Consider the following 14,621-nt stretch of genomic DNA (forward strand, 5'->3'; position numbering starts at 1 on the left):
GCGATTACCAAACAAACATTCTAAAAACAGGAAGGGAAACATTTTCCGCTCATTGATTTTAAATAGGATTTCTCTGAATAATTTCAAACAGTGATTGGACTACTATAACCTGACTAGGAAGAAGGCATGAGAAATGTGATCATTCTCAAAAGCCATCTCCTCATTTTTCTGCTTATCTATACTGTCTACTCAGTGTTATTGCCATTGTGTATGTACTGCAGTTTATTTGTCTGAAAATACTTGTCAGACTAATCACATATCAAGAATTATAATGGTATTTGTGCAAGCCAGTGTTGGAGTAATGCAGCTGGGTCTAGAGACATATTCATTTAAAACCCTGGCAGCTCAACTGTTTTTAAATGAAGATATTGTCCTACACGCTTTAATGGTGTACATTTACTCAAAACAAAGTATTGTCCTGTTTATTTAGCAATGTAACACTCCATAATTTAAAGAGATTGTCCAGTGTAGCTGTTATTGTCTGGATTTTAGTTGTAGTTTTGGTACATTTTAACAGTTCTATTTAACAGTGGATTTTGAGTGCAAGCGTGCTTTTTAGGGGCAAGGTAGTTTACGCTTGGAATGCAGACATTGTTGAGCAGAAAGTCAGTGATTGTTTATGCCTTGTGGGTCAGGTTCAGTGCAGCTGCATTTTTGTCTTGATTTTTTTTTCCATTTTCTCAGAGCTTTCGGTTGCAAACTTTGTTTTTTTAACAACAGCAGTGCCCTCATTTTCAGTCGGAACCATTTTGATCTTTTTTGGATTTTGTTCTCTCTTTGGACTCCATTTGGACAGGTTGTCCTCTAACTCAGAATGATTAACCTTGTCTTGCTGTTTTCATTCCTCTTTGTTAAATGTTTCTCTGAGGTGACAGTATTCAGGGATTCACTGCCATCTACGCTTTTAACACAGTACACCTAGCTAGTAAAAGCATCCCTTTACACTAAAATATCTGCCCCAGGCCATGTGTAGTCCTTGATCATGAAAAGTATAGGCCATTAACATTCCAAAATAGACATTCAAATGTATTTCCCTCCCTTCTAAAATTGTATTGTTTCTTTCCTTGTACGTCTACTAATCTATTTGTCCTTTGCAGGTGCTGCACTTGCAGATTTTCAAAAATTTTATACATGCAGGATTGCTAAAATTTGCTAAATACTAACACGCTGAATTGAAAATTTGAAAAGAAGGATTTCAACTTTGCCTTTAGAAAAGAGTGAAAAACAGATTGTTCAAGTGTGGGTATTACAAATAAGTTCTAAAAAGGCTAAAATATCATGCTATATTAGGACATTTTATAATTCCTGCATTATGGTGTATGTGGCAAATTATTATGTTGTAAGATCAGTTATGCAAATTCTTTGTTTTGTTTGTCTAATTTCAGAGTGTGCTGAAAGGTGAATATCTGAACAAAGCAAAGATAGCAGATGGAGGCAAGAAATTGAGGTACAGTTCACCTGGAACCTGTTGTCACTGACAATTTGCAAAAATACTGGCATCTAGGAAATGTCATGGGAAATAAACAAATATCCAACTATCCTTGAAATTGCCGATATATAAAATAACAACAACAAAATTCTCCTTCTATCACTTCTTGGAAAATGCATCCCTCATTTTTGCCCTCTCCACAGCGCTATGTCATTTATAGTACTGTCAATTCTTGCATTGTCTGTACTCTCGTATTACTACAAATGGATACTTCATTGTCTGATACTGCATGCTAACTGCAAACAGTCATTTGGTGATCAATGTTTCCTACTAACAGCACACACAAATGTATGCCCATGACAAGTCTCAAAAAATATTTTCCTTGGCAATTCCACCTTTACAGTTCTCCAGAGTTACAAGAATCTGACGAAAAATCAATGACAATCTTACAGTTACCTTAAAAACCATTGGGATTGAGTATAAGTCTGATTGAAATGGGGAAATCTACAGGAAGGAGTGTGTTGCCCACGCTCTGTACTGGGTGTTTGATAAGCCACAAGCCACCCTTTCTAAGGGTCTAAAGAGCCAAGACTCATCTTTCCATTCTTCCCCGCAAGCATTTGTTATTAACCGGGAAACAAGGAACCGTATCAAGACCCACTGCAGCTCCATACATCATTGTGTCATTTCTGCTTCCTGCTTCCTGCATCCATCTGCACTTGTATCTTCAAATATCTGCCAGTTTTGTTAAACCTTTAATGAGTTGTAACCGAAGGAATGTATGTTGGGTCAAGCTATGTTTCGTTACATCTTACCAGACAATGTTCTGGATCACACTCTATTGGAAGTGAGCAAAATTTCATCTGATTATTGTTAGTGGAACTAAGAAGGATTGGAATGTTTTTTTTTTTTTTTTGCACTGGCAGCTGATTTAAAAAATGAAAATTATATGTGATTCTGTATAATCATTCATTAAGGTAGCTGCAAAAAAGATTCATAGTTTCATGGTTCATAAAGAATACAATTTTTAGAGCAGGTTAATGTTAGAAATACTTTGAGATTTGTCAGTATAATCAAAATATTTTAAGCACGCATTTGCTGTGAATTAGATTTTTTCTGTATTGAAAATAAATAAATAAATAAATAAGAATAAGTATAACTCTTCAATTTTCACCAGAGAAAAGACAAATGAACAAGTTTGCATTCCTGATGATAATTTCTGCCTTATCTTGCTTAGATGTTATAATCTGTCCTGAAAAGCCATAAGCGCTGACAGAGAGGGCAGCTTTCTGTGGATCTCGAGTGCCTTAACTTTTGTTCATCATAATCCTACTACCAAGCAAGGGGAGGTCATGTTTGTCAGATTCTACTGCCATAGAATTTATCTTCCCTAATTTAGCATTAAAAATATGTGATGTCACGTTGAACTCCAGATCAGTAATAAGCAGCATAAACAAGTATGAAATTGGGTGTCTTTTGGACCACTTGGAGAAGACATGAACATTCAAACCAAAACATTCACTCCCCACGCAGTGTTAATAGCCAGTGAGTGCAAAGAGTTTTTCAGAGCTTCCTGGTCTGAAAGGTTTCACTGTTTTGACTGCAGGCCCCCAGTGCTGTGAAAAAAGGCCTCAATTTTCATTTGTCAGTGATCAAGTGTAATAGGTGCTGTTCTGTAGCGTTATTTCAATAAAATGTGCATGTGTAGTTACTCCAATTCCCACAAAATGCTATGACAGTTGTTATAAAGGGTCTTACATAAGAACTACTGTACATAAAATCATCTTAGCCTTCTTACATATAGCTTAATAAAAAATTTACATCAATCAACATGGATTGTCATAGAGTGTTAAATGCCACCATCCATATTGTTAAGTGGTGATACCATAAATATATAAAATTAAAATATGGTGGTGATGACCCATATGATGTGAATTGGTTGGTAGCACATACTCCATGACACTCAGTCAGTTTAAGTATCTATATAGGACTAATGAAAGTGTTGTTTCATGTTTGTGAAGGCTTTATAAAGCTCTTATGTGGCATTATAATGGTGTTAACTAAAATGTTTTATTTGAATGTTCACAACATATACATTTTTACAAGTCTCCTTTTACCTTTTGTTTGCAGAAAAAACTGGACCTCCACATGGGTTGTCCTTGAGGTCAACCAGCTGTTATTTTACAAAGAAAGCAAGCAAGAAGCCTTATCTAATTTGGTAGGTAAACTATTTTCCAGTCATCGTTTATGGATTTTCACTGAATAGACTGTTCCTTTCTATGATTCTTTAAAGTGTTGAACATAATGTTCCAGACATGCTATCCAGAGAATGCTCTATCACAATGTGGGACATAGGATGCATTTTATAAATAGGGGCCAGCCAGCTTTTGTTGATCACACCTCAGCAGTACATATGCTATTAAACACTCAATAGTTCATTCGTGCTGTCCTCTTGGGTAAAAATGTTTGTACTCATCTTAAACATGAGCCACACTGAGGTCAAAGTGTCCCAAGTTTGATTTGAACTACAAAGATTAATATGAGACCACAATATCAATAATCCGTGTATGATATACAAATGCAAAGCTTTGCCCACAACCACAAAGGATTTGTAGCAACTTGACTGGAGTGGTGTTACCCAGGTGCAGCTGGTGAGCTACATGCCAAATCAGGCACGCCCCTTGTTTGAAACTGAGTGGGCTGGGGGCAGGAAGCGCCGGCCCTTTATCCAGGGGAATTATCAGTGCGCTGGAGATACGGGCAGGGCCAATTTGATCAGGCTGGATCGGATTTGGTCATTTCCTTTGCGAGACGAATGAATCAAGATACGGGGTTTATTACCCGCAACCCTCCGCGGACCTTTGTGTTCATTACTTATGATCTGTTTACAATGGGGGGACCGGGTGGGTCTGACATATGTTTGCCGGTCCCTTACTGCTAAGTCTGGCCCACCTCTTAGAGATAGAGTGTAACGTGTCAATGGAAATCAGCACTCTACAGCACAATGCCTGCATCCAAGTATAAGAAAACATCAGACACACACTGTGAAATTCTTTCTCTCTCTTTCTCAGTTATAGTGGCACAAAGTAATTTCACACTCACAGAGCAAGCTAGCTGGAATGGACAACAGGAGACAGAGGAAGCTAGAAGTGTTCTGGAAACATTTGCGTTAAACAAACTATTTAGGAGAGGTGCGTCTCCAAAGCAGAATGCTGAGGACAGCCTCCGTAAATTGGAATGTGTGAATGTTTTCATTCTGGTCCCTGAGGACATTCCCTGAGAAGGAAAGAGAAGAACACAAAGATCCACTGTGACAGACCTGAGAACAGTCAAACACAGACACAGACTGTTAGCAACAGCAGGGAACACACTTGCCTCCATTTGTCAGGGGGGTTAAGAGAAGAGGGCAAGCAAGCTACGAGGACCTGTTCTGTGATAGTGTTTGGATTGTGACCTTCATTATGCTAATGCTCAGCAGACTTCCTCATACAGGGGTAGTGATATAGCAAAGGCTGAATACTAACTGAATCAGTATAGATAAGATACCTTTCTTAAGGACACACCAATGGTGACACACCTGGAATCCTAACCTGTATCTTCTGGTTATGAATTTCATAACTGCTAGGCACACTACCACCCTAGGCTTCAGGTACCCAAAAATGGGTAGAGCTGCATTCTAATTAGAACAGATGATAATGTTTTACTAATGATAGCCAAAGTCATTTGATTATCTTTAACATGTCAGTGACTTTCAGCACATGGGGACCCTTTATGGGACTCATGAAACCTAACTCTCCTGTAACTCCTCAGAGGTTTACTGCTCAGAAGTGGATCTGACTGTACTGAAACAGACAGGGGTTAAATGATTGTGGAGTATTTCAAATGTGGAGTTTGGTATTTGTGAAGAAGTAACATCTTATACAGAATACCTTATAAAGGAATGGAAGACAAGCAAAAGCCAAATTAGACACATTACTTAGTTCTGCAATAAAGAAGGCTGAGATGTGGGCGTCTCAAAAGGTTCAGGGGAAGATTCATTCTGGGAAGTGACAGAGGGAGGGAGGGAGGTTTAATTCGAGGGTTACGGTCAACAGCCACGCCCAGTTTGAGATCTGTTACAGTTGGCCCGGCAAGCCCGATTTCCAGAAAGCGAGAAAATCAACCTTGTTGTTCGCAAGGCCTGGATTCCTGGCACATCCGTCTCCTGCCGACAGGGTAAACAGATCTAATTAGCATGTAGCTGATTTCCTTCTCTTGTAAAATGAGAGAATGTCAATGTTCTGACACCAGCCACAGATCAATAGCTGACATTTACTCTTTGAGTTTCTGCGTGCTCATCCACTGGTGATAGGTGTTGGTAACTGAAGCAATGAGATTTGCTTTAAACCGCTATACAAAGAGTATCATTTATTGATATTTACTTGCATGGAAGTAGGCCTTAAATCTGTTATGTTATTAATAATAACTACATACTGGTCATGTGTGTAAGTGCAGATGAATGTGCATGTCCACATACATGTACGCAGCCATGTGTGTACACACACACACACACACAAAACACACATCTGCATGTGTACACATGCACAGCACCACATAATTTTGGAGCATACAGGATCTCAGATGATGCAATAATTTAATACATTCTTTCTTGGGTCATATTCATAACAGGCAAATATAAGTTGCTTTGATACAGAGGATTGGAGATCATCCCATCAAAAAGCAATCAAAATGTTTACTCACATTTGTAGACATTTAATTTGTATGATTTTAATCCGGTGCAGCTCTGATGTGGCTCAGTTGGAAGGGGGGGAGGGGGGTCTCTTGGATCAGCTTGTTACACACTTACACTTTTAATGAAGCGCAGGGCAATTAGTAATGCCTTTCACTATTGATCTCCCCCTTAGCGAGAGGTCTGCCAGCTGTAAGCTACTTTCAAATCTCATTGACTATGGAAACTAGGAACCGTGGAATGCCTATCAGGCTGAAGACAGTGCTCCTTTCAGAATCCTGACCCTTGACCCTTGACCCTTGACCATGACCCTAATTGGGAGAATGCATCAATGAGGGTCTTTACATTGCTGTTCCAGCACTTATAATTTTATGTTTGTACCCACTGGTTCACATCATGTATGCTTACTGGTCACAAAAAAAGAAATTTTTTAGCATTTTTAAAGAAAGTATATTTTAAGATATCAACACACACACACATTTCAAGGGCAGGGCCATATTTAAGGAATACTTTTTTTTTTAGGCTGGAGGGAGAAGTCCTAAGAAGTCCAGCTCTCAGAACTGGGCTCACTCATTCACTCTCTCACCTGATTGAGGAGGATGAAAGTAGCAACAGTTTATATATAGATATTTAATAAATTTTGAAACGGTTTATAAATATATTAATTGCATTTCAAATGTTATTGTTTCGCTTTAAATACTTTTCCATTAGGGTTGTGATGCCTGAATATATAGCTAAGCATCTCCCTCCTCCGTCTGAAGGAATAGCTGTCATCTTGTTGCTTAATGCTGCTTCCATCATTAATGAATATCATTTCAAACAAACAAAACTGAATATAGAAAGGAGTCGAAATGTCTGTGTTGCAAACACCTAAAGCAGTAAATAATATAGCACCATCCTAAGCTGTGTTTTATTCAGCAAATATAAGCAGTCTTCTCTCTCCCTTTTTGTAATTAACAGTTGAGATGTCATGAGATCAAGCAGATAAGATATGGTGTCCTATATCTGCATGGTAAATTTCTGGCCTCTAGACTCAGCTCCTGTTTCTTCTGCCTTTAACCCTTGATAAAATACACTGAACTGCAATAAAATTACTTAGTAATTTTGATTCTAAAAAAGTGAGGGGATGTTTTTAAGGTAATACCGCTTTGTCCCCTTCTCCCCTGGTTGTAGTTTTCCCAACACCACTGGAATACACATTAGTCTGTTACAAATGTCACCTGACGCTCAAGCTGGTTCTGAAAGTCACATACTGTGTTTCAGAGAGTCATGTTGTGCAGAAACGTGCACAGATTCACATATGGTGTGGTCTGGCTGAAATGGCGGACAGAGAGGATGTGGGGAAACATCCGCATGATGTAAAACTCTGTGAATCTGCTCAAAATTTCGCACAGCATGACGTCCTCAAATGCAAACCATTGTGTGAACATTCAATAAACAACTCTAGAACTTTGGTTTCTGTGGGACGTTTATACAGAAAACAAAAAAAATGTAAATATTTTGATTCACAATTTTATAATGGACTTTTACTTCAGTGGAGTATAAAATAAAGCAACTTAATCATGCATAGTTCCAGTTGTTACCTTAACAAAATGGTGGACAGTATTTACTTTTGAGTCAGTATAAATGATATTTACACAGATACTGTTTGGAATTTTAGCTTTGCACCGATAAGAAACAGCTGAACTTCTGTGTACGCATCCACAGTTTATATATATAAAAAACCTGTTTATATTGCAAAATAAGTGTACTTTACAACCTTTTTCCTGTTGTTTATTTAAATGTAAAATATTTCTCCTGGTCCCCTAGAAAAGCTGTTGTATCCAAGCATTTACATAAATCACTAAATGGAGAGCCACACTCTTTCAACAACATGTAACTCAGTGCTGATTTATGAAGCATTGTATAAAGTCTGTATTTATGTGTTGGTTTGATGTAGGCAGTGGATAAATCCATTTGTATTTCTCTTTGTGATTAATGGTGATTGGTGTTGATATTGATTGGTGACTTTTGAATGCTTTTCAGAGTCACCATGAAATGTCGACCATATGACCACATTCCAGTTGGTTTCTCATATGACAGCACTCAAAAACACTCCCTCTGAAAAAGCCCAATTTTTGATTATTATCACTTTACATGTCACAGTCCTCCCTCTCATCGGGGATTTGTAAGAACCACTGCATTTTGGAACGCATGGCCATTGAGGTCTCTGGAATCAGTAATTCATATTAGAGGCACATATGACAGTATGACATGTTGTGACTATACGGTGGCTCAAATATAACTCTTGCATAATAGTTATACGAAACAACCCATGATAAAGAAAAAAACATTTTTTCCCTCATTATTCATCGAAATTCCTGAACTTTGTCTTGTTACTTTTCTAAAAAAATCTTCCACACTGTACAAAGTAAATAAATAAATAAACAATGATCAAACTACAGAAAATGAATACCTGTCAAAGTGTGTGTTGTAAATTGTCAATACATTTTACATTGATAATAGGCAGACAGTTACTGTAGAAATCAGGCAGGTCTTCCTCTCTTCCTTGAGATGGTTTCTAAATGTATCTGCAAGATGGAAAGCACAGAGATGTGCTAGAGCGCATCCTAAGCCTTTAGTTCTCATTTGTTTGTTCATCCTTTCGAGACAGACAATTTGTCACACCACAGTTTACTTTTGTATTTCTCAATATTTATGACAATGCGCTCTCAATGAGCTCTTTCTCAGAGCCTAATGCAGGACATGAGAAACATTTTCTTTTCCTCTTTTTGTTATTTAGAAGCCAGGATGCAAGCCAGAGGGTGTCGATCTCTGTGGGGCTCATGTCGAATGGACGACGGACAAGTCAAGCCGGAAGAATGTCATTCAGGTCAGAACTTTTTTTTAAGTCTGGGGAAAATACAAACCCTACATCGGGACGCTGTCTGACAGTGACCTTTAGGAAATCACTGCACTGCAACCTAGGACAAGTGTACTCTAGTGTGGTACTACATAAAGTGCTTTTTTAAATTTTTATTTTAATGGATTATCATTTGTCTCAGTTCTTGGTGTCCTCCCAAACCGCGCCAGCTTCAATAAACATCATACTTTGTCCTCGAAAGTGGCGCTTGTCCAGGCGGCTGCGGTCTTCCTGTTTATTTGTCAGGCTGCGCAGGTTTTCAGATCGAGGTGGGTCTCTTCAACCTCCAGCTGAACAAGAATAAACACCCGTCCAGGGACTCGCAGCAAAAGTGCAGTTTTCTGCTTCAGAGGGATTTCCACAGCCATTGTTGTCAACAGAGCATCGACCTTTAAAAACATTGGAACCGTTCTAGTCGACCCTGGCTCTGGCAGGAGCGCGTTGTATATGTCTGTTGACACACTGTTTCTGTGTTGTGGCGTGTGTGTTCCATATCTTGTGTAAACTGAGGAAACACAATTGCATTTGCAGCAGCGTTGACATCTGCAGAGACTCGTACATTCCCAGGCCAGAATGGGTACAACATTCTCACAAAGTGTGATTTTTGATTAAAGTAAAAAAGTATGAACACGGGACCACAGCTTGTATTAGCCAATGCCTTTGACTATTCACCAGGCATTACCCCCATGTTCAGTTAATGTCAAAAGCGCAGAGATTTTATTTGTATAAAAGCATAATTATGCAGAGCCATTTGGCCTGGTTTCTTCATGGTGCAGTATGCAGTGGAAGATGGATCAGCTTAAAAAGGATTGAATTTGAAGGTTTCTTGTCCTGTCAGAACCGCAGGCCATAGAGACTGAAGGTCACTGAAATCTAGTCAGACCCTCAGGGAGATAAGTGTGGAAAGTGAAAGCTTGGCAGCAAAGGCAGGGACAAATAAACAAGCAAATAAACAACGATCATTCAAAGTGAAAAAACAGAATGCCATGTGCACATAGCACTGAGTTTGAATGTGCCGCAGTGCAAACGTGTATGCGGACAGGCTGCTGTGCTCCGATTGGCATTCATGCAGCCAAAGGCAGCGCTATCGCTCTCAAGACATCCCATCTATCAGCGTTAACCCATCTCAGGACATCCCATCTACTACAGGGGTCTGGAACTCAGAAGCAGACGAGAGGTCAGGAGGCATGTCTGTAAAGCTGATTAGAACCTTCTTATCCCCAAACACTGTGCCCCTCTGTGAGAGTTCATATAAGGGCTTTGTGAGTTACATGAAGAAATGTCATTATTATCACTTCACACCTGTAATAATTCAGCACTTCTGGGGGCCGAATATTAGTGTAGCTCTTAAAGCAGTCTTAATTTATTAGTGCTGGCCAACAGCCAATGAAAAAGGTGCTGTGTGTGACTGAGGGGATGTTAGCTGTGACATTGAAATGGTGCGATTCTTTCTCACTGGCAAAGGACATGGAGATTCAGTGTAATGATGATGAGTTTGTCCATAACACTGAGTATTTATGCAAATTTTATATTTTCATTACTCAGGATTCTATATAAATGTCGAAAAGCACTTCTTTGATTTCTGTTGTTCATGACCTTAACATTTCACATTCACATTTTGTAGAAGTATCAGGCTGAACTGTGTAAGACACTCTAGGCCTGTAGCATTGGGAGCTTCAAGACACACACGATGTCGTCCACTTTGTTTCTCCTTCCCGGGGCCAAAGAGACGTGATTCGCTGTGAAGTCTCTACTTTGACCAAGACACCCAATAACAACCCTCCGTTTTGCTTCGAGGACTGGCCTGCACTCTCAAGCATGTCAGTGATACAGATTTGCAAAAGATCTTGAGGCCAAATGTATGCTTCTATCCTTCTTTCGTGCTTGAAAATATAATGATAGCCTTAACAGAGCAACAGAGCATGAGTAATCAGATTAGGGCACACCATCCAAACTACTCTCCTTCATTCTCCCTCACTGGGCTGCCTATGTAATATATATGACAACACTCTGATGGACCCAGGAGGCATTGCATGGAGTCCATCTCATTCTTTGCAGGATATATTACATATTATAGAGGGAAACATGTACCATATATTGTTTGTTTGCAATTTTGGGCATATGGCCAGTATTTCTACATACAAAACTCCATCACCAAGACTATATCTTTGACTCATACATGCGGTGGCTGTAGAGTTTGATATCGGTTTATTGTGCAGCCAAAAAATGGAGCTGGCCACAAATTCAGTTTAGAAGAAAAGTCAACCCCGGTGAATGGATTTGTGGACAGCAGAAGTGAGCCGGCACAGGGAGTCCAAGTTCTGTTTAGAATAAAAAAAAGTGAGTGGCAGGAACACCCAGCCATGCAAAAGGGGAGGGAGAGGGAGAGGGAGAGAGCTCGCATGCAAGCACAGACATAAAGGACAAAGGGCGTACATTGCTCGCTTTCCATAGTGAAGGGGGTCCCAGGGTTAAAGATCAAAGAGCAGTGGGGGACGTGTCCCCGGCCGTGAAGATCAGACCCAACTTCCGGGGACATTTACAAAAACTCTCGCTTGGCTTTGCCACTGTGTCCCACTGGTGCAACCACCGGCTCAGGGAGAAAACATTAGAATTTTGTCAGATTGCGTTTGTCAAAATGTGGCGTAAGGCCATTGCTCTTTATTCTCCCTTAGGTTTTCTCTCAGGAAGTGGGCGGGTGGGAGTGGGGGGGCGTTGTGCTCAGTCTTACTATTATGACTTTGTGCATTGCTTTAATACAAGAAAATAATCCTTTTGGAAAATACTTGGGAGGAAATGAAACTGTTGTTTGAAGACTGACTGACTTGTTGCCTTTGCTAAAAAAGAGATAAGAACAAAAAGAAAGAAATTGGAGTCAGGCTTCAGATCTCGTAACATGCTTAAAGACTTCACTGGTGTTGAGTGGTCGTTTACCGCCCCGTATTTTGACTGAAATCTTAATGCAGCAAGGATTAAAAGGGATTACAACATAATCTTGAATAATCCAAAGTGCCACAGACAAGGAAATGCTTGTAATATCCGTACGGACGTTTCCTGAGATCTGTCACTACTGTCAGTCAACGTCAGGATTAAAATTAGCGCAGAAGTTGCTACTAATGCCATCCCATTCTGGATGAAGCGGTTCGTTGAGATGTCATTTTAGAGATGTACCTCTTAAAATGCTGGCCAGATAACCAAGAGACAAAAACCGTGGAAGACGAAGCAAAGATAGAAGTAAGAAGATTTAGATTTCCGCTTTTTTATCAGAGTCTCTTGGGTTCATTATAAGATGTAATGCATCTAGTTTTATGGCTTTTGATTATTATTTTTTTAGACTGGATTTTATATTCCATCAACACGTCTCTAAGTTTCCTCATGAATAATATTTCTGAAGAAAAACGCAGATTTCTCAGATATTTAAAGAGTTAGGGTGAATACTTTATCTTTGGAACCATGTAAAGTGTATGTGTTATCTGTTATATACATGAGATTTTTGACAGTTTTCCCCATACTCATTTCTGAAACCTTTTAATTGCATTGCCTTATTCAATATGATATGATGAAATCAGTTATTAGTGCATCTCAGATATCAAGAGAATTGACACTTTTTAGTGGGCAATGTGTATCCGTCTGAATTCCAAATACATTTTGGATGTTCTGAATTATCACAATCATAATGAGAATGCAGAATTTTTATATTATTTATGGTTATATATTTATATATTACTTAAAATCTTACATTAAATGTTCAAATTGCCAAAAAAAATCAACTTTTGCTACAAATTGTCACTTTTTTTAATGCAATCGTTGCCATAATGATTCCTATTTGAGATCAGAACTAGGATTCAGGGAAGTTCAGTATATGTTTCAAAGGAATTTCACATACATATCGAATTATGTTCCAAGGTCACCAGAGGTTGCGCTGCATAGTGTTTCACCCCCAACCCAGGAAACAGAACACATGTCATACAGTGGAAAAGGCAAGAGGAAGTGGACAGCATTCTTTTAAGTTCACTGGCTCAGAAGCCCAGGGTCAAAACAATGAGAGCTGTGTGGCAGAGTGGATGTAAAGGACACAGAAATCTGTACTGAGCAACAAGCAGCAAGGCCTCCATGCTTTTTACAGCAGCCTCTGTTCTCTCTGACTTCTCTCTCTTTGGACTTGCTGCTTCTTTTTCATGCAAACAAGCAGGTCAGCTGAATCATTACAGTAAATCTCAAGGTGATGGTTATCCCATTATATTAGGACATTCCTCAACAATCTGCATACTGAATTTTAAGGAATTATGTTACTAACAGTTATGGACATTTTTATTTTATGGACATTTCAATACTTTCCTCTCCCTGTCTGAGGACAGACAAAAAAGCAAAGGATTTTTTTAGGTAGACATTTATACAACACTGACAATGAGCAATTTGCATTTTCAAAACTTCAGTTCCGATTTTAAAATGGCAATTACACCTGAGTGAGAAAGTCACAGTGCTGCCACCTAGTGTTCATTGTCACCATATCAATGAAGGCACTGCAAAACCTTGCCTAGTAAATTCAGGATAATAATGCTGTAAACTCTATTTGACATGATATTGTTATTGTAGGTAACAAAAGAGCATGTATTTCTATCAGAGTACAACCAAGAGAGTTACTAATATACTAGGGTGTCGTTGTAGTACAGATGTTAGAGTGGTCAATATCATTTCTTTGTAGGTTGTCAGCAGGGATGATTTTCACATTTTAGAAATAATGGGAATAGAATGCAATGAAGGGACAAGGGTCTCTGCAGGAAATTTTTTTGAGTTGCTATTTTGTGGTTTCTAGGGAGCAGCATATACAGAGGGTGTATTCAGTTAACAAACACCATCTCACAGGTTCAGTTCTCTTTCCTGTCTCCTGTCTTTGCTCCTTGACTTCTCTCCTCTGCTCTTCTGTCCCTCCTCCCTCCCTCTCCTCCTCTGTCCTGTCTTCTCTCCTCCTCTCCTCCCTGCATCTCTAGTCATCAGGAAACTTCTGACGCCCGGACCAGTGTATAGAGTTAACGGAAGGAATAATTGAATTCAATAGGGTTTCCGCTCAATGTTTCCCCTTTCCATACTGCACAGCCACGTCCATTGTTCATGCGTTCCAGTTCGACAGGATCCTCACAGGATAATGCTGTCATCATTAAACTGCTGTGTGAAAGCAGGGTCAAGACCCAGGAAGCCTTGTTCTGTACTGTCATTCCTCACCTCCGCAGGTGTTTGTGTTTCAGGCCCAACTGCATTTGAATGGTCCACTGCATGTGTCTGTCTAGGACAGTACTGTCCACGTGAGGTGTACAGGAAGATGGGAAGATAGGGATCAGAACAGAGAAAGCAAACTGATAAAAAATTGTCCTGAAATATTTTTAAATGAGTAAAAGTTGAATGAGTAACCTTAATATACCAAGAAATACCTAGCCTGATTTCATCTTTAAATGTTCTAAAAATCATTACCAAATAGGGGTTCCATGTAAGATGGCTGGGCGTTAGCGCAATACCCCAAACCAAACATCTCCATTTCATTCACGTCAGCCTTTTTCAAAGGA

General features: G+C 39.3%; 1 protein-coding gene across 1 annotated transcript in view; it reads left to right on the plus strand.

The window, feature by feature from the left end:
* The window catches only part of arhgap15 (Rho GTPase activating protein 15), a 122,501-nt gene that overhangs the window by 16,343 nt on the left and 91,537 nt on the right, over positions 1 to 14,621 (plus strand). The window contains exons 4-6 of the mRNA XM_036545474.1: positions 1,386 to 1,447; positions 3,560 to 3,647; positions 8,941 to 9,030. Coding sequence (XP_036401367.1) covers positions 1,386 to 1,447; positions 3,560 to 3,647; positions 8,941 to 9,030 — 240 coding nt within the window. The remainder of the gene's footprint in view (positions 1 to 1,385; positions 1,448 to 3,559; positions 3,648 to 8,940; positions 9,031 to 14,621) is intronic.

The sequence above is a fragment of the Megalops cyprinoides genome, chromosome 14 (genome assembly GCF_013368585.1).
Source record: "Megalops cyprinoides isolate fMegCyp1 chromosome 14, fMegCyp1.pri, whole genome shotgun sequence".
NCBI classification, from domain to species: Eukaryota; Metazoa; Chordata; class Actinopteri; order Elopiformes; family Megalopidae; genus Megalops; species Megalops cyprinoides.